Consider the following 26,175-nt stretch of genomic DNA (forward strand, 5'->3'; position numbering starts at 1 on the left):
GAGTACCTAAATATAAAATGTAAACCTGGGTAGATCCGAAGAGAGAAATGGATAGTGATACAATGATAGCAGGACACTTTGATATATCACTTTCAATAATGGATAGATCATCCAGACAGAAAATCAATAAGATGACAGCAGACTTGAATAGACCAAAGGGACCTAAGAGACATGTACAGATCATTCCATCAACAACAACAGAATAAGATTCTTCTCAAGCTCACATAGAATATTCTCCAGAAGAGATCATATATTAGGCTATCAAACAAGTCTTAACCAATTAAAGAATCATTTCAAGTATCTTTTTCAACCACAATGGAGTGAAACTAGAAATTAGGAAAGGAAAGTAACAAAAGGAAAAGGAAAGGAAAGGAAACAGGAGGAACAACAAAAGGAAGCAGGAAACAAAAGGAAAACAGGAAAGTACATAGAAATTAAACAGCACACTCTTGAAAAACAACCAGATCAGAAAGAAGTCAAAGGGAAATTAGAAAATATCTCAAGACACACAGAAATGAAAATAGTTGATATCTTCCTTCCCCAGCCCTTAAGAAGGAACTCTTTTTAAAAAAATTTGTTTTCAAGTGTATTTATTTTTTGAGTGAGAGAAAAGAGTTCACGTAGGAGGGGAGGGGCAGATAGAGAGGAAGAGAGAGAATCTCAAGAAGGCTCCACACTGTCAGCACAGAGCCCGATGCGGGGCTGGAACTCATGAACCATGAGATCATGATCTGAGCTGAAGTCAAGAGTTGGATGCTTAACTGAGCCACCCAGGTGCCCCTAGAAGGCACTCCTTTTGAAGAAGGTTTAATGAAGCCCCACCTTCCTTGTAACTTCTGTTTGGACACATTCCTTTTAGGCATGTGCTGGCCCACTCCACCTGCTGCCCCTAACAGGTATGCAGCATGATACCAGCACTGAGCAGGGTTGACTGACCTAATGAAAGCAGAGTCAGGAGAAAGCAGAACTTAAAAGTTCTGCTTTAACAATGGGACTAACTTTGTAAAAATGGGACTGATGTTGTAAAAATGAATGAGGATAACATACTTCTAAGCAGTAAATTCCAGAGTAGGTTGCCAATCATAACACTCCCTCTGCCCACCATCCTCCACCTCCCACCAGTCCTGGCCACAGGAGTAAGAATGTGCCCCAGGTGGTTTAGTCAGGCTCCTTTCCAAAGATTTTTAAAATTAAAACTAATTGAACTTAGAATGAAGAAAAACTCCTTCCTTTCTGATGATGACACTAAGAAAGTAGGGATGTTGGGGCTCCCGGAGGTGGTGTTTCTATCGTCCTGGAGAAAGTTAATGTAAGACACGAAGGTTGACATGCAGAGAGGAGGAGAGTCCAGAGTGGGAGAAGAGTCTGGCCACCTTCAGGCACCTAGGTCTAGCCACCCAAGACCAGAATATCCCTGTCTGTCTACAGCAAGATAAGACAATAAATTCCACCCTCCTTGCCTTAGTTAATTTGACTTGGGTTCCATCACTTGCTAACACCAAGCTCCCAGCTAGTACACTGTGCCACTCATTTGGCATGTTATTATACACTCTTTACTGTTGCTAGCAAATGCTTTCATGTAAATGTCTCACTTCCCCAACAAGAAAATAATTGCCTTGACAATGGTAGTTTGGCCCGCATACCTATCCCAGTGCTGAGCACCACACGGGTAAGTGCTTGACATATATTTATTAAAGGTTACTATGAAGCAGATGCACAGCGTTAGGAATAGGAGCAGTCGACAACAGGAATTCTCGTTCAAGTAATTCCTCTGTGTTCTGAACCTGCGCCCAGGTGGCCAGTCCACAGGAGAACCAGCCATGTGATCTGGGAAGGTGCCCACATGACACAATTTATTTGGAAGATTGGGAATTGCTTTCCTTCCATATCTTGACTTGGCATTCCCAGTTTCTCACTCCTGTTAAGATTTTCAGTAAGGTTCATCTTTCACTGGGTGATGGGTGTTCCCCAAGACCTCTCCCCTCACTCTAAGACCAAATATATTATAATAGTATTTATTAAGGTTGAGTCTAGCGTTTTGATGAGCTAAAAGGCATTTTCTGAAAGGCATGTGAATGGCCCTCCAAGCTGGGTGCCTTGTCATAGGGGATGGTTTCCTTCACCTGAGTGGTCAAGCCGTTTGTTAACAGTACGGCAAACCCACCCCCCTCCCAGGGTGGAGGCCGCTGCCTCCTGCGGCCTGTGCAAGTGGTTGTTTTTTGTTATTTTTAATGAATATTTTGTTTTCTTATTTTTTTATTCAAGTACAATTAACATACAGTGTTATACCAGCTTCACGTGTACAATGTATTGATTCAACAATTCTATACATTCCTCAGTACTCATCAGTATAAGTGTACTCTTAACTCCCTTCATTTTGGTGGACAGATGGGTGGCTGGTCTGGTGGGCAGAGACAAGACGTACACTTGCACCCAGCAGACCAGCCTGCAATGACTCAGCGTTATTATCTGGGAGCTTTCGCACCTTTTGTGCTTCACTTGAAGTTCTGGCAAATTCTTTCCTTCTGTAGGTTGACATCAATATTGTTTGGCTTCCCGTTGCTGTTTACAAAAAAAAGCAAACACCCATATATCTGGAAATATAGGATTTATGTTTTACTACTGAGTCTCAACATTAGTTGGGGTGTTGGGAAAGAGCTTAATTTGGCTGCTGAGTGGAAACCAAGGGGCTGTGTCTTTGAAAAGATGACACCAGTGGGCTCGGTGCCTAAGCGTCAGTGCCCGCGCAGATGGAGATTCCAAGGATACCCAGGAATCCGGTCTTTGCGCACGCTTCCGCACGGATGTCATCTGAAAAAGGGAGACGTTTTTAAAGAAAGAGCAGTAAGAAATATATTATTAGAGTGCAGCAAACCAATGCCTTTTTGTTAATGTTTTGACCGGGGTTGGGGCTGTACATGTATTTTCATGATCCCCAAGTTTTTAGCTATCCTTGTATTGCAAAGGATAGTAATAGCTTAACTTAAAGAAGACTGACAATTCCTAGAAGTGCTGTCTGGCTCTCTTTGATTGATGCTGTGACATTCTGCATTGGTGACCTGCCTGTGTGCTTTTACTTATAAGTACTAATGACCCTACCAAAAGAAAAATGTCTTAAACTTTTTTTCCTGGAGAGTAAAAATGTAATAAATGCTAATTATTGTCTTTTTTCTCTACCTTCTACTGTTCTGGGGAGTTTACCTTTTCGCGTTCTCCATCTGTGGCCTGGCCTCTCTTTCCCTCTGGCCACTCTCCTGTGTTTGGAAACTTTGTATAAAATGCTAGTAATGACTGGTTACCTGGATGAATCAGGGCTTTCTACCTGTTGGTCAGTGCACTCTGCTTGCGCTTTCTAAGACTAGTTTCTAAGACTATCCTAGATTCCTAAATGTTTTTTTAAAACTTTTTTGAAGAATAATTGACAAATGTATTTGCATGCATTTAAAGTGTACAAGGTGATGATTTGATATACATGCATATTGTAGAATGATCACCAAGATCAAGATAACACATCCTCACAGAGTTAACATAAGTAACTTGTTTGTATGTGTGTGTGGTAAGAATGCTTAAGATCTACTCTCAGCAACTTCCAAGTATACAGTACTGTTTTATTGACTCTGGTCACCATGCCTCATATTAGAGAATACAATAGTTTTTCCTTGGCACCCAGGACATTTTTAAATTTCATCCTCTATGTTAACCCATCAACTTCTCCACCAGACTATGTGTTCCTTAGGGGCAGAGTTGTATTCGTTTCTGCAACTCCCTAACATTTAGCACAATTTCCACACATGGCAGGGGTATGAAATTCCCAAAGTAAACCGAATTGGGTCATGTTCCACGTTGATTTGCATTTCACACAACACCTAGCAGAGCGCCCCGCACATTGGAGCTTTCAGAAAATACGTGATGAAGGATTAATTTATGGGTACTCACGTGTCTTCTCCACCACTTCTCCCTTATACAGGGGGACATGACTGCAGAGCTGCTTGATGGGGGAGCCGAACAGGAACCAGTCTACGTGAGTGATCAGAGACTGCAGTGGGCTGTACTTGACCCAGATGTATTTGTCCGAGTACATGTTTTTCAGAGCCTACAGTAGTATGGTAGGAGGGGATAGGATAAAGTAAGCTGACATCATCATGTGTGCCTTATGCTAAACTGACTTTTTCTTTTTCGTTTAATTAAGCAGAAGGCGGTCGGGAATCTCAAGACACCATCACTTTCTGAGCACTTAGTCTGCAGAGGGACCTCATTATTACCAATGTTATTTTACTGCCGGCGACAATAAAACCTAGAGAGGGTAAATCCCACGGCAAAGGTAGCACAGATGAGACATTAGAGAGGGAGAATTAAACACCAGGTTCCTAGCCTTGTGTAGGGTTTGCTTATTCTCACTACCCTGTGTTGTTTCTTTGCACCTTCATGTTGTTGGATATTATAACTTCACTCATTTTTCTGCCAATCACTATTTCTGAGAGTCCTGCTGTTCAGTCCTTTCTACAAAAACACTGGAATTTATTATAGGCTCTTGTATCAGGGGCTGTATGATAGAAGTCAAGCTAAGAGGGGTGCCTGGGGGGCTCAGTGGATTAAACTTCCAACTCTTGATTTCAGCTCAGGTCATGATCTCATGGTTTGTGAGCTCCAGTCCAGCATCGGGCTCAGTGCTGACAGCATGGAGCCTGCTTGTGATTCTCTCTCTCCCCTTTATTCTCTGCCTTTCCCTTGCTCTCTCTCTCTCTCTCTCTCAGAATAAATAAATAACCTTAAAAAAAAAAGAAATCAAGCTAAGAGATGCACTCCTGCTCCCAAAAACAATAAATGTGAAAACACTTTAACAGGTGGAAAGTACATAACCATGGTAAGATATATATCATGATCTTCCCCCTTACTCTCTTTGTTCCCGTACAGGTACCAGTTCTCCCCTGCTCAAGAACAGGAAATATGCAAGGGTACCGCAGAGTTACCTTCCTCTCATAGATGTATCGTTTTAGTTGCTCCAGAGCAGGGATGGCTTTATGTTTCATGTCCAGGATGTAGCAGGCTCTTCGGGAGAGCACCCTGGATGCGATGTAGCGCTGAGACAGAAAGAGCACAGTTACTGGCCTTCCTGGTTCCCTGGGTTCTGAACTGGTGGGGATGGCATTTGAGCCTTGAGCTTGAACAATGAGTGCCAGTGACTGCTTTTCAATCTGCAATCCATTCCAGCCATGACTTCTTTTACACGGTAGTTTTGTTTTTTCCCTTGCCCTTTCTATCTCTAAAATTGTGCACCCCACTAGTCATGCTTTGCAACGAGGGCCTGTAGTTTGGGTTTAACAATTAAGAAGCATCAGCTCTCCGGAAGCCTGGGTGGCTCAGTCCGTTGTGCGTCTGACTTCAGCTCAGGTCATGATCTCACAGTTTGTGAGTTCGAGCCCCACAATGGGCTCCCTGTTGTCAGCGCAGAGCCCCCTTCGGATCCTCTGACCCCCTCCTACCCCCGTCCCTCCCCTGCTTGTGCTCTCTCTCTCTCTCAAAAATAAATAAATATTTTTTTAAAAAAGAAGAAGCAACTCTCTGTCTCTTTCTGTTGATGCTGTTCTGCCTTTTCCTCAATTTGGAGTAAATTCAGTATTCTTTAGAACTGTGCTTTCCAATATGTTAATTACTAGCCACATGTGCTATTTAAATTTAAATTCAAGTTAAAGAAAAGTTAAAACGTATTTCCTCTGTCACATATCTCACGTGCTCAGTAACCACAAGCACCCAGTAGCTTCTCTACTGGAAAATGTAGATACAGGACATTTCCACCATCGTAGAAATTTCTACTGGACAGCGCTGCTGTCCTTGACATAACTTACCGCTAACACACACACACACATGCTTCATCTATTCTCCCCTCCTTCACTGTCTTCTCTCCATCCTTTCTCCACCTCAGACCCAAGCTGGTCAGACAGGTATGAGCTGGAGGAAGGTAGGATGAAAACAGCAGTGGTGGGTGGGGCCCGTGGAGCCAGAAGGAACTGGAAGCCATCTAAGCTTCATCCTGAATGGAATTCTCTCTATGGAGTTCCAAATAATTATACAGTCTGTGAGGCTGTAAGTAATTAAAAAAACAAATTCTTCTAGTTCCTATTTTTCAATTCTCACAAACTGACAGTTCCTAAAATTCAAAAATAGACAGGCAAAGCCTGATGACAGTTGAAAAGGCTTAAACCAAGTCTTTACCACTCTTTTTTTTTTTTTTAAAGACCTTTTGGGGATTTCCTTGAAATCTGTTTTTAAACACAACTTCAGTACAGCTTCCTTTAAAACTGTATCTTCCAAAGATTCTATACTTTCAAATGTGTCCTAGAACTCCCAACGCCGATGAGGGGGAGGAATGTAAGGAAGTTTCTACAAGAAAAGGAGAAGGAAAGCGTGTTCAAATGGTCAGTCACAGGGACTACAACCACAGCACATAGCTCTCTCCTGCAGGTCCCTAGTCAGGTAGTACAAATGGAAAACAAACAAACAAATAAATAAAGGACCGAATAACCTTTCTGAGCACGTTTGAGACTTGTTGTTAATACCAGCAACTGAAACTTGAAAATAGTTTGGAGTTGTTGGTTAACATGCTTTCCTTCTTCCCGAAGAAGTATGATTTATTGCATATCCTACTTACATAGTTAAATGTGTACAGTTGTTCTGGATTTCTGCTATTCTGTGATGGTTTATTCTATAATCATTCTTTTTCTGCATAAGTGTCTGTATTAGAAGCCCTAAGTCATTCATTTATTCATTCAATGAATATTTTTGAGTGTGCCAGGGCTTGCTTTGGGCTTGGTCACCCTTCTAGGCACTTTCTGAGCCTGTAGTGAGACAATATCATTATGCTTCCAATTTCCACCTGAAAAGGTCAAACAAGTGTGTATGTTTCCTGTCACACTTTTTTTTTTAGAAATGGTTTTGTTTGTTTTTCCATCAATCGCTTGGTTATCTAAAGGGAAAAGGAGAAGTCAGAAAATTCTGAAAGCATTGCCAGTATAGTTCTTGGAATTCAGATGCATAGGAAATGGCTACCCCATCATCCTTGAGAAACCCAGTCTTGGGGAATGCAAAAATTCCCTTGCTGCTTACATGTTTATAGTCAAAAACCGTGGTAGAGGAGCATGATCCTGCATGGATGTTAATGATGGCGAAATTGTTTTCATTGTCAACTGTCACTGTCTCCTGAAGATTGCCGCCATTATTGTTTGGGCTGATGATGTTATAAACCTAGATTAACAACAAAGACATAATGGTTTCTCCATAAATCATATGCATTGGAAAGGCAACCCACCAGGTAAAATAAAGTCATCCACTTGCTGTGAATGGGAGATCGAAGCCTGAAACCTCTTCCCTGGCATCCTATACCAAAAGCCCATGCTTAAATAAGAATGTGAGGCTCTTTTTCATAGTTCACTATGTTATATATGGGAGAAGTAATGACATCACAGGAGAAATGAAATTGACCACATTTTACAGCAATGGGTTGCATTTTTGAAGGCATTCCAGTTAGAAATAACCAACCTTATTGATTGCACTATTGGGTATTTCTGGGATTCCATCCCAAACAGGGCTCTCTCCTGTCCTTCAGATTATCTTGTATCTTCCTTTTCCTCTCCCAATATCTCCAAGATATAAAGTCCATAATGAACCAACTTACCTCGTATCCATGAGATTGTGTCCCAAAGATGGCCAGCACCAGGCATACCACCTGAAAAACAGACCAGTTGCATCATTCCACTGAGGGCAAAGACATAAGGAGACACTGGGCAGGACAAATACAAGTATCTCACAAAGTATCTCACAACTAGAGACACAAGTGGGTGGTCATGAATGGTCAACAGTACATTTCCAAAATGTGAAAACACATTCACTCATTTGACAGACATTTATAGAGTTCATGCTATTTGTCAAACATAAGATTCTACCTTTAATACCCAATTCCCAACCCTTCCCAACATTATAATCTTCTAGGTAGCATATGTTCTTACACCAAGAACAACTTGGAGCAGGTGAATAATGAGGAAGGATTTATTTTACTATGGGAATACCCTGGTGTGATCCACACTAGATTTGGATTATAGGAGTCAAGTTGTGTTTTCTGGTTAAAAAAAGAATTATTTAATTCCTTGGGGTTGAGAGGGTAAAATATATTTAAAATGGATTATGGGTGACAGAAATACAATGGATTCCCAAGGAAAACATGACAATAGGGTGCTTGGAGGCATGGTTAATTTTTGAGGCTGACATTAAGGAAAGTTCTATATTCTTCTTAGTGATGCCATCAGACAAATAAATGTTAGGTTAACCGGCTGAGACTGACACTGAGGCAGTTCTGAAATTTTGCTGTAGTTATGTTAAGAGTTATCCAACATGTTGATCCCAGTTTTGTGCTCTCTTTTCTGAACATCACAGTGTATGGCACTTTCATTTCAAACCGCTTATGAAGGGAATCTGCAGGGAAGCAGATATTTTTAAGAACCATCAGTAGGACTTTTCTACTCCCCTAACAATCACCAATAACATTTCTCTTCTGATGACTGGGGGTGAAGTGTCTGACGAAAACCTGTGTGGAGATATCCAACCTGCCTACCTGCATAGCCACATACCTTCTCTGACTCCAGGCCAGCTCTAGAAACCTTTGACGCTCCTCTGGATACTATATAATGGGTCTACAGAGGTTTGAACAGATGGGTGGAGGACTGACCACCATAGTGATATAATTAGAGAAAGCTCAAAAAGTGTCCCCTGCCCCCAAATAACCACCCACTCAACATCATGATTAATACACCACGGTTACAGCTTTGTTTCGGTGATAGATCTCCTCTTGGAAAAATCAAGAGACGCCTGGGGAGAGGGAACTTTTTAAGTCAACCATCTTGAACACTTGATGGGGAGGAACTTATCATTTCGCTTTTTCCCTCAACAACTAAATGAGAATAGGGGATACGTGACTGGGGAAAGAGTTCCCTTCTGGATCGAAACACAGTCCTCTGTTCATGGAGCACGACAGTGTGGAACCATGGGAGACTGAGACCAGGGCTGGGATTGGCAGGAGGAGAGGTGGTCATAGCAGGAATGTTCCTGCCAGTGGGGTCTGCGAGGGGTACATTTCAAGTCTAAACCTCACATTTACTGGCATGGGAAAATCACATTCCTCTGTGCCTCGGTCTCCTCATCTGTGGAATGGGGTAATACTACTCAACTCACAGAGTTGTGGAGTGAATAGATCAAAGTATTTATGTGAAGTGTGCAGCATAGGACCTAGTATGCACTTAGAAAAATGACAGCTATTATCTTTTTTTTTAATTACCACTTCTTTTTTAAATAGTAAATGCTGCTGTCCTAAACTGCCTACAATCTTCCCAAGCTCATAATTATTTAAAATTCTCCAACTTAAAATTCTCTAGATATTTCCAAATTCTTTCCTTGCATTTTTAAATAAACATCTCAGAAAATAGACGATGGACAAGTAAATATCTGACTTAATATTCAACACTATCGCTGCCAAAGACACTATTTAATTCAATCATAGGAGCTTAGAAGCATGCACAGTGTTCATCTAAGTCTTCTGAAATCGAAGGCACATTGGATTTGAACATTCTCTGCAAGAGCCACCACAAGAGTATAAAGAAGCATAAACAAATACTCACGAGGATTTTCATTTTGCCTGATGGGAAGAAGGTGCCCAAGCAAGTGAGGCTACCGGTGCAACTTCCACCCTTTATATTAGCTTTAAGGTGTGGACATCTCTTTCCAGAACAATTAATTTGGAAAAGGCCATGTCCATATATCTGACACACCCCAGCAAACACCTTTATCAGGATTGAGACCCAGTCACATAACCTGATATCAATAAAGTTCATTAGTCAGTAGTAAAAATTTACCACTTGGTCACTCAGTAAATATTCCTTGCTTATCTGCATTATGTTGCAGTTAAGATTTCAATTTCCACCCTTTAAAAATATTACAGGATGCTTGTTCTACACCAACATCTTATAGACATACAAGGACACAGTCCTACTATCTGCCCTAATGTTAAAGTCCTCCCTTAAGAATCTTCAATGTCTTTTCAGGTCTGTCCTGCATTTTGAATTCTTCTGCCCAAAGACTGGAGTTGAACACTGGCTGGGGGGGGGGGGGGGGGGGGTCCCTATGACCTTATTTCTTCTCCCTTTTGAAGTTGGTCCCAATTTCCAGAGATTCATGAGAAACAAGATTCAGATAGCACTCTGCCCAATTACCAGGATTAGCCAAATTTTTACATGTAGCATTGCCCAAAACTCCATAAAAACTGTGTTATATATCTCTAGTTATCCTGAAATGCACTGGAAATTTCTCAAATTAAAAAAAAAATAGAATAAAGTTGGATTTGTGTAATTTTTATAATGCCACGATAAAAAATATTTGGCTAGTGTTACGGTAGAATCATTAATTCAGAAGGCGGGGAAATACAAAAACAGTACCTGTAAATGACAAAACTGTTAAATATTGAGAATCACCATGGTCTGCAGAGAAATAACGTAAATGATGTTCCTGTTCTACAGCTGGAATCACTTCCTAACTAGCTGCTTAAAATAAGACGTTTTTCAAAAGCAGACATTGGGCATTTGGGGGGTTACCGACTTTACTGGAGTTCCCCTACCCTGGCTGGTTAGCTGGCGTGCATGTAAAACGTGCTGCTTTATTAAATCTTTTTGAGATACTGGCAGCAAGAAGGATTACAGTGTTGTAGTACAATTGCAAGTTTTCTCCCATATCTGGTTCCCAAGCCTCCCCAAATCAAGCCAGCTCCCACACCTGAGGCAGACAGAGGTATTACATACTTGCATTCCTTCCTATTTTTGTCTGCCTTCTTTGTATTGATAAAGACTTCACATTCTTTTTTTCCCTTTTATTTCTGGAAGTTTTCAACTTTTTTATTATTTAGTTCTAACTTTGATATTCTAGCATGCATACTTCATTTATCACATTCCTTACAATCCAAAAGGTATCCTGCATTTTCATCTTCTCAACAAAGACAAGAACTCAGTAACCTTTGACTAATTACTGAGCATTTTTCCATCCCCATATGGGTATATTTGTGCAGCATTTTACTTTCACCTTTATTAATTTATTTTTATTTTTTTAATGTTTATTTTTGAAAGAGAGAGAGAGAGAGACAGAGTGTGAGCGGAGGAGGGGCAGAGAGAGGGAGACATGGAGTCTGAAGCAGGCTCCAGGCTCCCAGCTGTCAGCACAGAGCCGGATGCAGGGTTTGAACTCACCAACTGCGACCAACTGCGAAATCATGATGTGAGCCGAAGTCAGATGCTAAACCGACTGAGCCACCCAGGCGCCCCTTTCCCCTTTAAAAAATAGCACAAAAATATTTGTTTCCCATCAATAGATAATTAAATTAATCAAATTTTTGTGCTAATTCTCATTTTTTATATCCCCCAAAGTTTGTTTCCTCTTGGCTTAAGTATATCTTTTATAGTTCTTCTATTGAGATCCAATAGATACTAATTTTTTTGTCTTTTTATGTTTAAAAATACCTTTTTATGTTTAAAAATACCTTTTTAAAAAAGTTTGTTTATTTTGAAAGAGAGAGCACAGGCAGGGGAGGGGCAGAAACAGAGGGAAAGAGAGAGAATTCCAAGCAGGCTCTGCACTATCTGTGTGGAGCCCAATGTGGCACTTGAAATCATAAACCACAAGATCATGACCTGAGCAGAAGTTGGACACTTAACTGACTAAGCCACCCAGGCGCCCCCCCCCCCCCAAAACAAGATTTTATTTAAATTCAAGTTAGCATATAGTGTATTGTTGGTTTCAGGAGTAGAATCTAGTGATTCATCACTTACATACAACACCCAGTGCTCATCACAAGTGCCCTCCTTAATGCCCATCACCCATCTAGCCCATTCCCCCACCCATCTCCCCTCCAGCAACCCTCAGTTTGTTATCTATGGTTAAGAGTTTCCTATGGTTTGCCTCTCTCTCTTTTTTAATCTTGTTTTATTTTCCTTCCCTTCCCCTATGTTCATCCGTTTTGTTTCTTAAATTCTACACATGAGTAAAATCATATGGTATTTGTCTTTCTCTGACTGACTTATTTTACTTAGCATAATGCATTCTAACTTCACCATGTCATTGCAAATGGCAAGATTTCATTCTTTTTGATGGCTGAGTAATATTCCACTGTATATTCCACTGTATGTATGTATATATATATATATATATATATACCACTTCTTTATCCATTCATCAGTCAATGGACATTTGAACTGTTTCCATAATTTGGCTATTGTTGATAGTGCTGCTATAAACGTTGGGGCTCATGTGCCCTTTTGAATCAGTAGAAAATGTCTTTATTTTCTTCTCACTTTAGAATTGTAGTTATAGGTTGACAGGTATTTTCCTTCTAGCACTTTAAAGATGTTAGTCCATTGCTTTCTGGCACCCACTGTTGCTGATGTAAAACACGATATCAGCATGGTTGCAATGTTCCTAATTTGTTCTTTTCCACAGTAATATGCTGTTCTATTTCTGCCAATTTTATTCTCATAATTTATTGTTCTTTTTTACAAATTTAATGCCTTCATTTATATCTGAAAGTATCTTAAACACATCCTTAGTTAATGTCTTTTTCTTGCTATTTTGTTGTTCAAACCAAATAGTAAATCCATTTATTTCCACCTATTTACTGGGTTAGTTACCTTTATGTAAGTTGAAATCCACTTTAACTCTTACCTTCTTTTTTATAATCTTTTCTTTATTATGACTCTGGCCATTCTTTATCATAGTGCAGCCAATGAATTCATTACCAGGTCATTTTTGCCATATCTAAGAAAGGGCTGAAAACCTGCTGTTAGGGGGGAAAAGAATTTCAATTCTAAATGGCCCTGGGATGAGGGTGCAGTTATTTGGGCAAGTTAATGCAGATCTTACCATAAGAAAAAAATTAATTCCAAGTTAATTTTTTAATACATATAAGCATTAAACATATAGTAAAAGAAGTCAAAACCAAAAAGGAAAAAGGAACAAACTAGAGGAAAATACAGGTGAACTTTGATCTGATTTTCGCAATGCGAAAGATTTCCTAAGCCTAAAAGTATTGGAATATATCACAAGAAAATAATGTATAAGCCTCACTAATAATATATAAATTATTATTAGTTATTTAAAAAAATTAAAGGCACATTTGGGACACCTGGGTGGCTTAGTCAGTGAAGCATCGACTTCGGCTCAGCTCATGATCTCACAGTTCATGAGTTCAAGCCCCACTTCAGGCTTTGTGCTGACAGCTCAGAGCCTGGAGCCTGCTTTGGATTCTGTGTCTCCCTCTCTCTCTGCCCTTCCCCCACTTGTGCTCTGTGTCTCTCTCTCTCTCAAAAGTAAATAAACATTAAAGAAAATTAAAGGCACACTTAAAACTCAGGAAAAATACTTTTAACACATATGAGAGACAAAGAGTAATATTTTCTTTATTTTTTTAGGATTGAATAACCTTTCTTATTTTTATTATTAAATAAACAGCCAAATGTTTATTAAAAATCTCCAAAAAGTAATAGTTTCAAGTTATAAACGGCTTTTACAAATTCAAAAGAAAATAGTGAATGCATGCAATGTTTTTTAATGGGCAAAGAACCTGATTACAGGAAGGGGCATTAATAGGAGATGATATAGAGTTGAAGCTCGGAAAACACCCTGCCCAGATTTGAATTCTGAGTTCTCTAATTTCTCACCATGTGCCTCAAAATCTTTGTGAGGACAGAAGGAGAACAAACTGCCTCTTCAGAGCATCCTTGGGAACGTGGATGAGCTCATATACACAACATACTTATAGTAGTCACTGGCGCAGAGTGAGCTTGCAATAAAATTTACCCAATATTATTAAACTATTTTCATAAGTAAAACATGTTCAAACTTGTAAACTATTAAATAATTGCAAATTCAAGCAGCTTTACTAAATTAAATATAAATGGAACTAAGATATCTGGAAAATCCCTAATTATCTGAACACTTTTTATTTTTTTTAGTTTATTTTTTTTTAACATTTATTTATTTTTGAGACAGGGAGAGACAGAGCATGAACGGGGGAGGGTCAGAGAGAGAGGGAGACACAGAATCTGAAACAGGCTCCAGGCTCTGAGCTGTCAGCACAGAGCCCGACGCGGGGCTCGAACTCACAGACCGTGAGATCATGACCGACTGAGCTACCCAGGCGCCCCTGAACACTTTTTAAAAAACCACTTCCAAATAAATCATGGGTTAAAGAGGTAGTCACAAGGAAATTAGAAAATATTTTGAAGTTAAGGAAGTGAATATGCAACATATCAGAATTTGTGGATACAGAGAAAATCGTAGCACTGAATACTCATATTGGAAAAAAAAGGCCTAAAATAAATGATCAAAGTATTCACCCTAAGAGACATGAAAACAAATATCAAATTAAACCTAAAGCAAGCACAAAACAAGAAATAATAAAGATAAGGACAGAAATAAATGAAATTGATTATAGAAAAATCAGAAAAAAAATCAATGAAAAACGCCAGTGGTTTAAGTGATCAATCGATAAATCTCTAGCCAGACTGTTCAAGAGAAAAAAGGCATGAATTATTAATACCACCAATAAAAAGGGAGCATCAATACATCAGTGCTGATTTTATACCCATTAAAAGAATAATAAGAGAATATTCCAAACAACTTTATGTCCAAAATCAACAATCACATGAAGTCAACAATCTAAATGAAATAGACAAAATTCTTAAAAACCACAAACTATCAAAATTTACTCAAGAAGAAATAAATACCTTGAGTGAGCCTATATCAATCAAAGAAATTGAATTTGTAGTTAAAAACTTTCCAGGGTGCCTGGGTGGCTCAGTCAGTTACTCTTGATCTTGGCTCAGGTCATGATCTCACAGCTCCTGAGATGCAGCCTTGTATTGGGCTCTGCGCTGATGTCACAGAGTCTGCTTGGGATTCTGTCTCTCCTTCTCTCCCCCACTTATGTGGTTTATTTTCAAAAAAATAAATAAATAAACTTAAAAAAAAATTTTCCCACAAGAAAGGTACCCAGGTGGCTCAGTTGGTTAAGTGTCCGACTCTTGATTTCGGCTCAAGTCGTGATAATTTCAGGGTTGTGAGATTGAGCCCCATGTGGGGCTTCACGCTGAGCATGGAGCCTGCTTGGGATTCTCTCCCTCCTTCTCTCTCAGCCCCTCCCCTGCTCACACATGCCTGGGTGGCTCAGTCAGTTGAGCATCTGACTTTAGCTCAGATCATGATCTCATAGTGAGTTCCATCCTGCATCATGTTTACTTCTGTCAGCACAGAGCCCGCTTCGGATCCCCTGTCCCCTTCTCTCTCTGCCCCTCCCCCACAGGTTCTCTCTCTCTTTCAAAATAAATAAATAAACTTAAAAATAAAATAGGCAAAAGATTTATATGGTGGTTTACCAAGAAGGTATACAGATGGCAAATAGGTATATAAAAAGATGCTTAACCTCATTGGTAATCAGGGAAATGCAAATTAAAACCACCATACACCTATTTTGAATGGCTAAAAACCACAAACAAGCAAACAAGAGTGAACATTCCAAGTGTTGTCAAAGATTTGGAGCGATTAAAATTCAAGATGTTATGACCACTTTGAAAAACCCTTTGGCAATTGCTCATAAAGTTGATGTAATTATCATAAGACCCAGAAAACTCACTTCTAGGTGTTTACCCAAGGGAAGCAAAACTATACGTGCACATTGGAACCTCTGGGTGAATATTTGTAATAGTTTGATTTGTAATCACTGAGTTTAGGAAACAACCCAAATGCCTTTCAACAGGTGATTGGAGAGTTTAACTGTGATATGTTTGTATAATGAAACAATAATAAAGGACCAACCCAATGATACATGACATAGTTGAATCTTAAATGCATTATACTGAGTGAAAATAGCAATAACAAAAAAAAGGCTCCCTACTATTTAATCCTATTTATATGACAATTTGGAAAGATAAGAGTAAAAAGGCAGGAAACAGATGAGTGGTTGACAGGGGCTAAGGATGAGGGGTAAGACTGGCTATAAAGGGCACAAGGAGGCTTTGGGGGTGGCTCATGTTCTGTACTTGTTTTCCTGGTGGTTCATCACTGTGTGCATTTGCTAGAACACAGAACCATAGAGTCGTAAGGATAAACTTTACTGTTTACAAATTCTATTTCAATAAACCTGATTAGAAAATACTATTCATTAAGTATAAAAATATAAGCAACATTTAAAAACAAATTGAAAACTGAAATATTCAACATATAACAGAAACAAATGGTAATATTCTCAACTTACTAAATGTTTTCCAAATCCACAGGAGAAAAAAATGAACACAGGTAATTTTTTTTTAATGGGCAATGACCTGCTTTGAGGGAGCAAAGTAAGAGGAGATGGTTAAGAGTTGAGGCTTCTGACATTCTGCCTGAATTTCAATTTTTTAGGTACTCCCTGTGTGATCTTTGGCAAGTTATTTGGTCTCTGTGTACCTCAATATCCTCATCTATAGGTAAAAAGCAATAAAATGGCTCCTCACAAGGTTGCTGTAAAGATTAAAGGAGGTCATACATCTGAAGACTTGGAATAGCAGCTGACATGGTGGGTTCACAATAAATGTTGTCGATTTATTGGTCACTATTTATTATAAATAAATATTTTTTTATAAATAAAAAACATTCAATACCATTAATTATTAAGAAACTGAAATTCGATAATTTAATAAGATACCACTGGTTTTAATTCTATAAAAAAATACCACACACTCAACATATGCATGCACATACTAAAAATCAGATTTAAAAAAAATATACAACTTCAGGTTTTCATTCCAACATATAACAGTGCTTAGGCGTGACCACTCCTCTCCTTGCAAGAAATAAGCCAAATGAAGATCAACCAACTTTCCTTGAAGCCATCAGAGAATTGAAGTCACTGGGCACACTGCCATGGCAAAATCGGAAGAGACAGGTGAACACAAAGAATCACAGCTGAGATAAGAGTACCTGGAGCTGAAGCCACCACAGCCAAACTGATGGGAACATCTAAGTGGTAATTTTCACAAGCTTTTGAAGTCTGTGTGTGGACCAGGGTGAGAGTGACAAATTCCTGAACACCAAAACCATTTGTGGGTTTTCACTCCGGGAACCATACCAGGTTCTCATGGTGAAAAGACAAGAAAACCACCTCGGTTCTCTGTCAGGGAGAGAGGAAAAGTAACCATTTTGAAATATGCCAAGAACATTCTCTACAGCAAGACCTGATCTCCAGTGAAACAAATTTCTCCAGAGCCTTATCTCATCTAGATAGAAAAGGGCAAATACCCAACTCCAGTGCCCTCTCCCTTTCTTGTTTCATCTCATCTAAGGAAAATAAGAAAAGAAAAACCTGGGGTGCCTGGGTGGCTCAGTCAGTTAAGTGTCTGACTCTTGACTTCGGCTCAGGTCATGATCTCACAGTTTCTGAGTTCGAGCCCCACATCGGGCTCTGTGTTGCCAGTCTGGGATTCTCTCTCTCCCTCTCTCTCTCTCTCTCTGCTCCTCTCTCTCTCAATAAATAAATAAGTAAACTTAAAAAAAAAAGGCTAAGAAACACTTGTGAAGGTCACAGCCCAAAGACTCAGGCCCACTAAAAGACTGAGATTCAGGGGCGCCTGGGTGGCTCGGTCGGTTAAGCGTCTGACTTCGGCTCAGGTCATGACCTCACGGTCCGTGAGTTCGAGCCCCGCGTCGGGCTCTATGCTGACAGCTCAGAGCCTGGAGCCTGTTTCAGATTCTGTGTCTCTCTCTCTCTGACCCTCCCCCGTTCATGCTCTGTCTCTCTCTGTCTCAAAAATGAATAAACGTTAAAAAAAAAAAAAGACTGAGATTCAAATTATAGAATGCTTCTCTTTTGCAACTTCTTACTACTTCATTAACAGGGTTCAAGTTTAATAACAGTGAATTACAGCTTTAAAAAACTGCAAGGCACAGACTCTATTTAAGAAGAAGATTTTAGAGAAACACAAAGGTGAGGGGGGGTGGGGACAAAAACTATGGGACTAAAGAAATTTAAAGCCCCTGAGGAGCAAATCTTAGCAACAGCAAACAGTTAACAGAGCCCAACTCCAGCCACATTAACATAAAGCCTCATGCAAAAGGCTTATTTACCTCAAATCCTGATACCTTATGTCCTGCTTTCAACAAACAATGAAACATGAAGAGAAGAAAAGAACTAAAAGAAAAGATGGTGGAGAATATCCAAGAACTGTGGGACATTTTCTTTTTTTTTAATGTTTATTTTTGAGAGAGTGCAAGCAGGGGAGGGGCAGAGAAAGGGACAGGGGATTCAAAGCAGGCTCTGTGCTGACTGCAGCGAACCTGATGCAGGGCTTGAACTCACTAACTGTAACTGTAAAGTCTGGACTTTGGGTGATAATGAGTTGTCGGTGTAGGTTCATCAGTTGTAACAAATGCACCACTCGCGTTGATGTTGATAATGGGAGAGGCTGTGGATGTGTGGGAGCAGGGGGTATACAGGAATCTCTGTACCTTCTGCTCAATTTTGCTGCTAACCTAAAACTTCTCTTTTAAAAAAAAAGGCTATTAAATAAAACTGTTTTTAAAAACAAAAGGTGTAAAAGAAGAAACAAAAACCAAGGGCAACAAGTACAAAACGCACCTATCTTGATTGTCTAGCAGTTAAAAATGGTAGATAATAGTCCAGCTATACCTATAATCCCTTAAATGTGAATGATCTAAATACACCAAGTAGAAAACAAAGGCTGTTTGAATGGATCAAAAAATAGGGCCCAAATGAATGCAAACTGGTGCAGCCACTGTGGAAGACAGCATGGAATGTCCTCAAAAAGTCACACTATTGGACATTTACCCAAAGAATACTAAAACACTAAGTCAAAGGGATAACTGCACACCTATGTTTATAGCAGCATTATTCACAATAACCAAGATATGAAAGCAGCCAAAGTGTCCATTGATTGATGAGTGGATAAAGAACAACTGATACATATATATGTATATGTATATGTATATGCATATATATATATAGGTGTGTGTGTGTGCGTGTATGTATATGTACATATAATATATATTATATATATATATAAAATAATATATAATAGAATATTTTTCAGCCTTAAAAAGGAATGAAATCTTGCCATTTGCAAGGATGGATTTGCACAGGTGGACCTAGAGAGTATCATACTAAGCAAAATAAGTCAGTCAGAGAAAGACAAATACCATATGATTTCACTCACATGTGGAATTTAAGAAACAAAACAAATGAACAAAGAGGAAAAAAGAGAGAGAGACAAGCCAAGAAACAGACTTTTAACTATAGAGAACAAACTGATGGTTGCCAGAGGAGAGGTGGGGGAGGGGGGCGGCATGGATGAGATAGGTGATAGAGATTAAGGAGGGCACTTGTGATGAGCACTGGGTGATGTATGGAATTGTGGAGTCACTAAATTGTACACCTGAAACTATTGTAACCGTGTATGTTAACTATACTGGAATTTAAAATTTAACAAATAAAAATAAAAAGAAGACCGAACTACATGCTATATACAAAAGAAAAAGCCATTTTAATATAAAGACACAGATAGGTTAAAAGTAAGGAGGTGAAGAAAGATATACCATCTAATGTTAATTTTTTTAAAAAGCAGAGGTGCTTTTTTTAATATATTAATTTTAGACAAAGCTGACGTCAGAACAGTAACAACAGCAACAAAAAAACATGATCAGGGATAAAAAGGGTGAATTCTTCAGGAAGATATGATCTTTGATACACATGTACCTAACAAAAGAGTATCAAAATACAAGAGGTTAAAAACTTAAGAGAAATGCAATGAGAAACAAAGAAACCCACTCTTCTAGACTTTACTACCTCTTTTTCAGTATTGATAGATCAAACAGGCAGAAAATCAATAAGGAAATAGATGAACTGAACAGCACCATCAATCAATTGCATCTAATTGATGTGTAGAGTATTGCATTCCATAACATCAGTATACACATTCTTCTCAAGCTCTTAGGAAACATTCACCAAGAAAGACCATATTCTGGGCCATAAAACACACCTTACCAATTTTAAAGAGTAGAATCATACAAGGCATATTCTCAGACCACAGTGGAATTAAATTAGTGATCAATAACAGAAAGGTAACTGGAAAATCCCCAAATATTTGAAGCCAAAATGATATACGTCTACATAACACATGGATCAAAAGAGGCTCAAAAAAAGTTAAAAGAAAATATGGTACGAAGTTAATGAAGATTATTTCTCCATTGCAAAATGATATGTCTATTATTTGCTTTGATAATTTTCCATATTCTCTACAACTTCCTATGAGTTACTTTTATGATTGGGGGGAAAGGTTTTGATTATTTTTAAAAAGAAACACTGAAAAGGTAGCATTTACAGGCTCTGGGGACCAATTGTGTAAGGGAGAGAGGTGGTGAGGAAGCAGAGTTGAGGACAGCTGAGGTGCTTGTCTTGATGGGCTGGTAGTTAAAAATGCTATGAAACTAAATATAAGTTATAGAAACACAGCATGTTGGGGAACTAATGAAAATGTTTTGGTTTGGAGTCATCTAATATGCACATTTGTAAACTCATATCGGAAGCTTGGTAGGGTCTGATCTGTTCTTCAATCACATAGAGGTGGCTCATGTGTTCAGAATGGAGGAGCTTCCAGGGAAAATAAGAGGGAGGAGGATCAAGGGTAGGTCCAACACCAACATTAAAGGGACAGATGGAAGAAGAGAGGCAAGCAATGGTTCGGGTGGTGGAAGGAGCAAGTGGAGAGCAAATAGGAGAAAGGCGTATCACAGATGTTAAGAGAGAAGAGAATTTCAAAAAAGAAGAGATGATCAGAGCGAAAAAGGAGAAAGAGGTCAAGTCACATGAGTACTGAACAAATTGCAGCACATCCGAGGTTTCAGGGTCAGGCTCCCTGCCCTGCTCGCTCTGAGTCCCAACATCACCAGCTGTGCCTGGGAGGTGAGGAAATGGAATCAGAAAATCTACATGATTCTTTTAAGAGATGTAAAGGGAAGTGGAGAAATAAGCTTCCTATATGAAGAAGGCAGGGTTAAGGGGAGGTTTTTATGTTTGGCTTTGGCTCATTTTTTTTAGTATCGGGGAGATTTTCCATACAAACCAAAAAGAAGTAGCAAACCAACAGGCAGATATTGAAATTTGAGGAAAAAAAGACATTTATCTGATGGAGAAAGGTGGGAATCAGCAGTGGAAGAGACAGAAAGTGGAACCACTTTCTGGTGCATCCTCCATTGTCCCATTGGATTTAGTTATAAAACACAAACCAAAAAAAAAAAAAAAAAAAACAAAAAGAAAAATTTCCAAATGGTGACTGCAAAGCATTCAACTCAAGGTATGGGGCTCTGAGTGTGAGTGCCATGTGACTGCACTGGTCACATGTCCAGGAAGCCAGCCCTGTCTCTCATAAGGATTGTAGGATCTTGGGCCATGAGCACTGGTTGTTTGGCAACTTTGAATCTTCTGTGGCATTGCATTAGCTGGAGCATGGCGAATTGTATTTAATTAATTATTTTCCAGTATGAGGAAATGAATAAAAGGATTATAGGCTTGGTGACCCACTGCTGAGCAGCAAATGAAAAAATTTTTTTCCTGGCCTGGATGAGGGGAGTTGGCTCTTTACTTAAACCCTGTGGGATCTCAGAAGAAAAAGTACACTCCAGAAGAAGCCCCAGTGGAAACGTTTCATTAAGCATTTCCAGGAATTGGAGGCTGGGGTGTGGATAGGAAGAGTACATAATTGAATAAACATGGGAGCTCAGAATTCCCTGAGATACCTCTGAATATTCAATATGTTCATCTGAGTGTGTGTTCCTCCAGAAGTGGAAACATACACATGTGTGTATATTTTTGACCTGGGATGTAGAAAGGAAAACCATTTCAGGTACGTCACCCTGCACGGAACAATGATTCACAAAATCACGCTTTGCTGCTCAGTGGCCCTAAGGCAAGTCCTTTACTTTGGCCTTCTTCTGCCAGGAAAGCCATGGAGGCATTTCATTGCGGGGGTGCTGGGTCCTCACAAGACCTGGGCCCCAGGCGTGGCCCTCACAGCTGCTGCACGGTGGTCCTCCCCATTTGGGATCAGATTTGCATCTTCCCGTGTTGAGTTGGGCTCTTCCCACACTTCCCTTCCCACTGCTGTGAAAGAACACACCTTCCGCGTGAGTGTTTTTACACCACTCTCTCTGAATTACTTCAGGGTGAACACTGAACAGGGAATACTTGTTCTTATTTCTGAATTATCTATGAAAGAATTATAAAAGCAAACATGTTACTTATCACTTTGTGATTCTGTTCCTCATACGGTCATATTTTCTCCGACTCCTTTTTAGGATAGAAGTACTTAACCAGGTTCGATTACCCTTCCTGATGATGAAAAATGAAGTTATTTACCAATTTTATCATTATCTCTATTTTCATATATTTTATACAGGTGATGTCATCACTCAGGAGACCTTTTGGCGAGAACTTTCCAAACCATGTTCAAAATACTCTAACGCTCAAGGTTAACGACCGATCTGAGGCATAATATATCATGGGCTGCCTCGAAGAGGATCCCAAAGCTCTGGCAAATGCAACTGGACAGACATGCAAGCGACGACAGAAAGGCAGAGTTACATATATTTTGGAAAGCAGTGGTCTCTTGGAAACAACAAAAAAAGAAGGGCTCTAAGATGCCACAGGGGAGAGCTTCCTCCACTTTGCTGTAATTTGAAAAGAATTTCTTTCCTATACAAAAACAACTATGTAATAAGCATGGCTTTTCTGGAATTAGAAGCTTTCTAGCAATGATTACTAATATGCTATTTTACATGTCCTTATTGCTATTTTCTTAGACATGACGTTCCTGTGGCCACAAGTGCGTATGGAATATTTGACACCATAGAGCACTGGCCAGAGCCCTAGAAGCTGCAGCCACGGAACCATAAGGAGGGTCTGAGCTGCAAGCCAGTACAGCGAGGCCTTGGGAGCAGGCAGGAGTTTCCTACTCCCCCGGGGACGCCAAGTGTGTTCAGACCTCACAGTCACCACCTGACTTGGGACCGTCACAGGAATGTCAAACGGGTGTGAAGGGTGTTCAGAAAACAACAATAAAGGCAAAGAAACTGAAAAAGAATCTTTGCAGGAAGGGGCTTCCACACTCAAGCCAACACATTATAGAGGAGGTCAACTAGGCCAAAAGCTAACTGAACCCTAAATTTTAGAAAATGGAGGAAGGGTTAAAGGGAAAAGCAAGATTACTAAGGACGTCATGGATGCTAATCACTGCAAGGTCCGCCCATTAACACGTCTACACAGGGGAGGAATCTTGAATGAGGAGACTTAATGATGGAAAGGGCCCTGTAAGTAAACATTCCCTTCTACTCAGAGAAAAAGAAGGAAAATAAAAGGTTGATTTCTGGGGGGAAGTTCTGAAAGGCTCTCCAGATCTATGGGATGAGCATATCACATGCAGACTGCATTCACTGTTTGTTCCACATGTAGGGAGTTCCCACCCAGCTTGACACGATAGGGTGTGGGGTAAAATGAGACCTTGGGTGTGTGAGCCCTGAGATAAAATGATGATAGAGGCCTGCTCCCTGATGTGGCTCAGCAGCCAGCTCTGTGGGCAGGGCAGGCCCTATTTACTCATGGGCTGGTTTGCCCCACACTAATCCTGGGGCACTGGGCCACACCATCTTCTGGGACTCCCTGGGTAGGTAACCACAACCAATGTAAGACAGCACCTCTTCAGCTGACTCCAAAAATCAGAATAAGTAAACATAATGCGCTTTTAATTCTTCTAGCCTGAGCACCCCCTTTAAGCAATTCTGTTTTTTTTTTTTTTAATTGTCATTGGGAGCACCATGCATGTGCCAGTATATTCTAGGTTCTATGGAGGTGACAAAAAAAATTCACATGTTCTATCTTCCTCCCATGGAAGAACAAGAAACATACAAACATAGGTGGGAGGGAGCAAGAGACTTGCTCACACTTCCTTAGGACTTTTGGCCTTAGACAAGCCAAGGGTCTTGTGGTTAGGGTTGATCCCCTAACCCTCCATCCACCGCCCAACTCTGGCACATTCATAAATACCACACCAAGTATAGAGGAAGAAGTTCTGGTTTCTGGAGCCATTGAGATAATATTGTATATAGGAAGAACTTCTTCTCTTTTACCCATAGGGAAACTAAGGCCTCGAGGGTAAAGGAGACTCCTAGAAAGGAAGCAGAACGGACTCTAGGTCTCCTGGCCCTTAGTTCCAACCAGTAGCTCCCCAAATGGATTTTCACATCCAGGATACATCCTCAGAGGCAGCACAACTTGTTGTTTCCCTAACGAAGGTACCCCCCAGGGATACTAACAGGTGTTAGGAAAAATAAATCAATAAAACAGAAAAACAACCAGGTTCTATGGTCCATTAAGTTTAGGGGAATCTGAACGAAACAACATGACATAGATTTATCCCCTAAAGATTTCATAGCACATTTGATATATGAATGTAAATTGTCAATCTCTTAAGAGGGGCATTATTGGACTTTGAACACTACCTATCTATCTATCTATCTATCATCTACCTATCTATCTATGTTACTCTCTGTCTATTTCATGGAGTATCCTCCACATCAGCATTTCACAGACCTACTGGAAAAAATGTCAACCTTGAATCTTTGGTAAGGTATGGCATGCAAAAATTGTACTAGAGTGTACCCATATACCAAAGTGAGCTGGGCTTGAAGCCACCATGCTGTCCCCTCTTTGACTTTGCAGTGATGTGGCAGTTCCTGAGGCAGATGAAAATCTCTTCATATATGTCTTCACATATGCTTACTGATCTTTTGCAGCTAAAGAATAAGTTTGAAAGAAATTAGTGGACACATTAAAACACAAAATCTAACCACAGCAATACTAATCCACTTAACTTTTCAAACAGGTGTTGCTAGTGAATCAAGATTTTTAACTATGTAACCCCATCCTAAGGTTCCAGTCCACACAGAAGAGGACAATCATGAACTCAAGAAGGCTTTCAAAGAGGAAACTTATTAATCAGTGATGACTGAAATACAGTTTTCCTCTTTAGCAAGTTGCTTCACTAGGTTCAGTGTATCAGAAAAGGTAGAAAAAAATAAAAACTTTAATTCAACCCCGAGACTGTTTTGAGCATTTCCTTGCTAGCCCAAGTGACAGTTTCTACTCTATGCTTCTGATGAAAACATTTTTTAATCATTTTAACATAATTTCTGAAAAGCAGGTTTTCTATAAGTGAATAAAAGAACAGAGATTGCTTTCATAGCTCCAGGAAAAAAAGGAAGGTCCCCCTGAGATATGGGGAAGGTGTGTTGGGAGCAGTGGTATTTAAGCTGGGCTTTGATGAGTGAAAGGAAGTTTACTAACTAAAGAAAGCCAAGGGGGTAGCTCTCCAAGGTGGGAGAACAGCATGTGCAAAAGCATAGAGGCATGAAACATCCTGAATATTCCAGCAATAGTGGGAACTCTGGTGTAGCTGGAATATAGGAGTATAGCATGGAGCGATACAGCTGGGGGAGGGGCTTTGGAAACATTATTAGGGGCATTCTATGCCATTCCAATGAGTATCATGTCCATCTCGCAGGCTGCCAGTGAACATTTCTAAGCTTCGTAGAGTCATGTTTATTTATATATGTACTTTAGAGAGATAACTTTAGGGAAAATGGAGACGAATGTGCTGGAGTATGAGAGACTGGTGACCAGAGTGATTCATCACACAACTATTATAGAAGTTCTGGTGAAGGAAGCTGTAGGCAAGACCAGAGTTGAGAGGCAAATCTGGGACCAAATGACATGGTTTAGCACCTGACTGGATGTGCTGGTCAGAAGAAATTGCTGAAGACAGCCCCCAGGTTTCCTGGCTGGAAGTATGGTACTCTCTGTGTACTACATGTGGTACGTGGAACCACTGAGAGAGCTCAAGATTGCAGAAAAGGGTATAAGTTTGCTGGGAGTAGCTAGTAGAACATAGTTTGCTTAAGCAAAACCATCAGATGGGTTCACATAAAGGTACAAAGAGGAAACCATTCCCACATCCTTATAGGAGCTATCTGCAAGGCCCAGCGTGCCCACAA

General features: G+C 39.9%; 1 protein-coding gene across 2 annotated transcripts in view; it reads right to left on the reverse strand.

Annotated features, from left to right (window-relative positions):
• Positions 1 to 2,591: 2,591 nt before the first annotated feature.
• The window catches only part of GKN2 (gastrokine 2), a 48,462-nt gene continuing 24,878 nt past the window's right edge, over positions 2,592 to 26,175 (reverse strand). The window contains exons 1-7 of one of the 2 annotated variants that reach the window (XM_047853401.1): positions 14,811 to 14,851; positions 12,748 to 12,862; positions 7,673 to 7,723; positions 7,105 to 7,242; positions 4,971 to 5,081; positions 3,937 to 4,093; positions 2,592 to 2,811 (exon numbers count right to left, since the gene is read on the reverse strand). In XM_047853401.1, the coding sequence (XP_047709357.1) occupies positions 2,729 to 2,811; positions 3,937 to 4,093; positions 4,971 to 5,081; positions 7,105 to 7,242; positions 7,673 to 7,723; positions 12,748 to 12,798 (591 nt within the window). In that variant the 5' untranslated portion in view covers positions 12,799 to 12,862; positions 14,811 to 14,851 and the 3' untranslated portion in view covers positions 2,592 to 2,728. Of the gene's footprint in view, positions 2,812 to 3,936; positions 4,094 to 4,970; positions 5,082 to 7,104; positions 7,243 to 7,672; positions 7,724 to 12,747; positions 12,863 to 14,810; positions 14,852 to 26,175 lie in introns of those variants that run through there. The other variant, XM_047853400.1, reaches the window with a different exon arrangement.

The sequence above is a fragment of the Prionailurus viverrinus genome, chromosome A3, assembly GCF_022837055.1.
Source record: "Prionailurus viverrinus isolate Anna chromosome A3, UM_Priviv_1.0, whole genome shotgun sequence".
Lineage (NCBI taxonomy): Eukaryota > Metazoa > Chordata > Mammalia > Carnivora > Felidae > Prionailurus > Prionailurus viverrinus.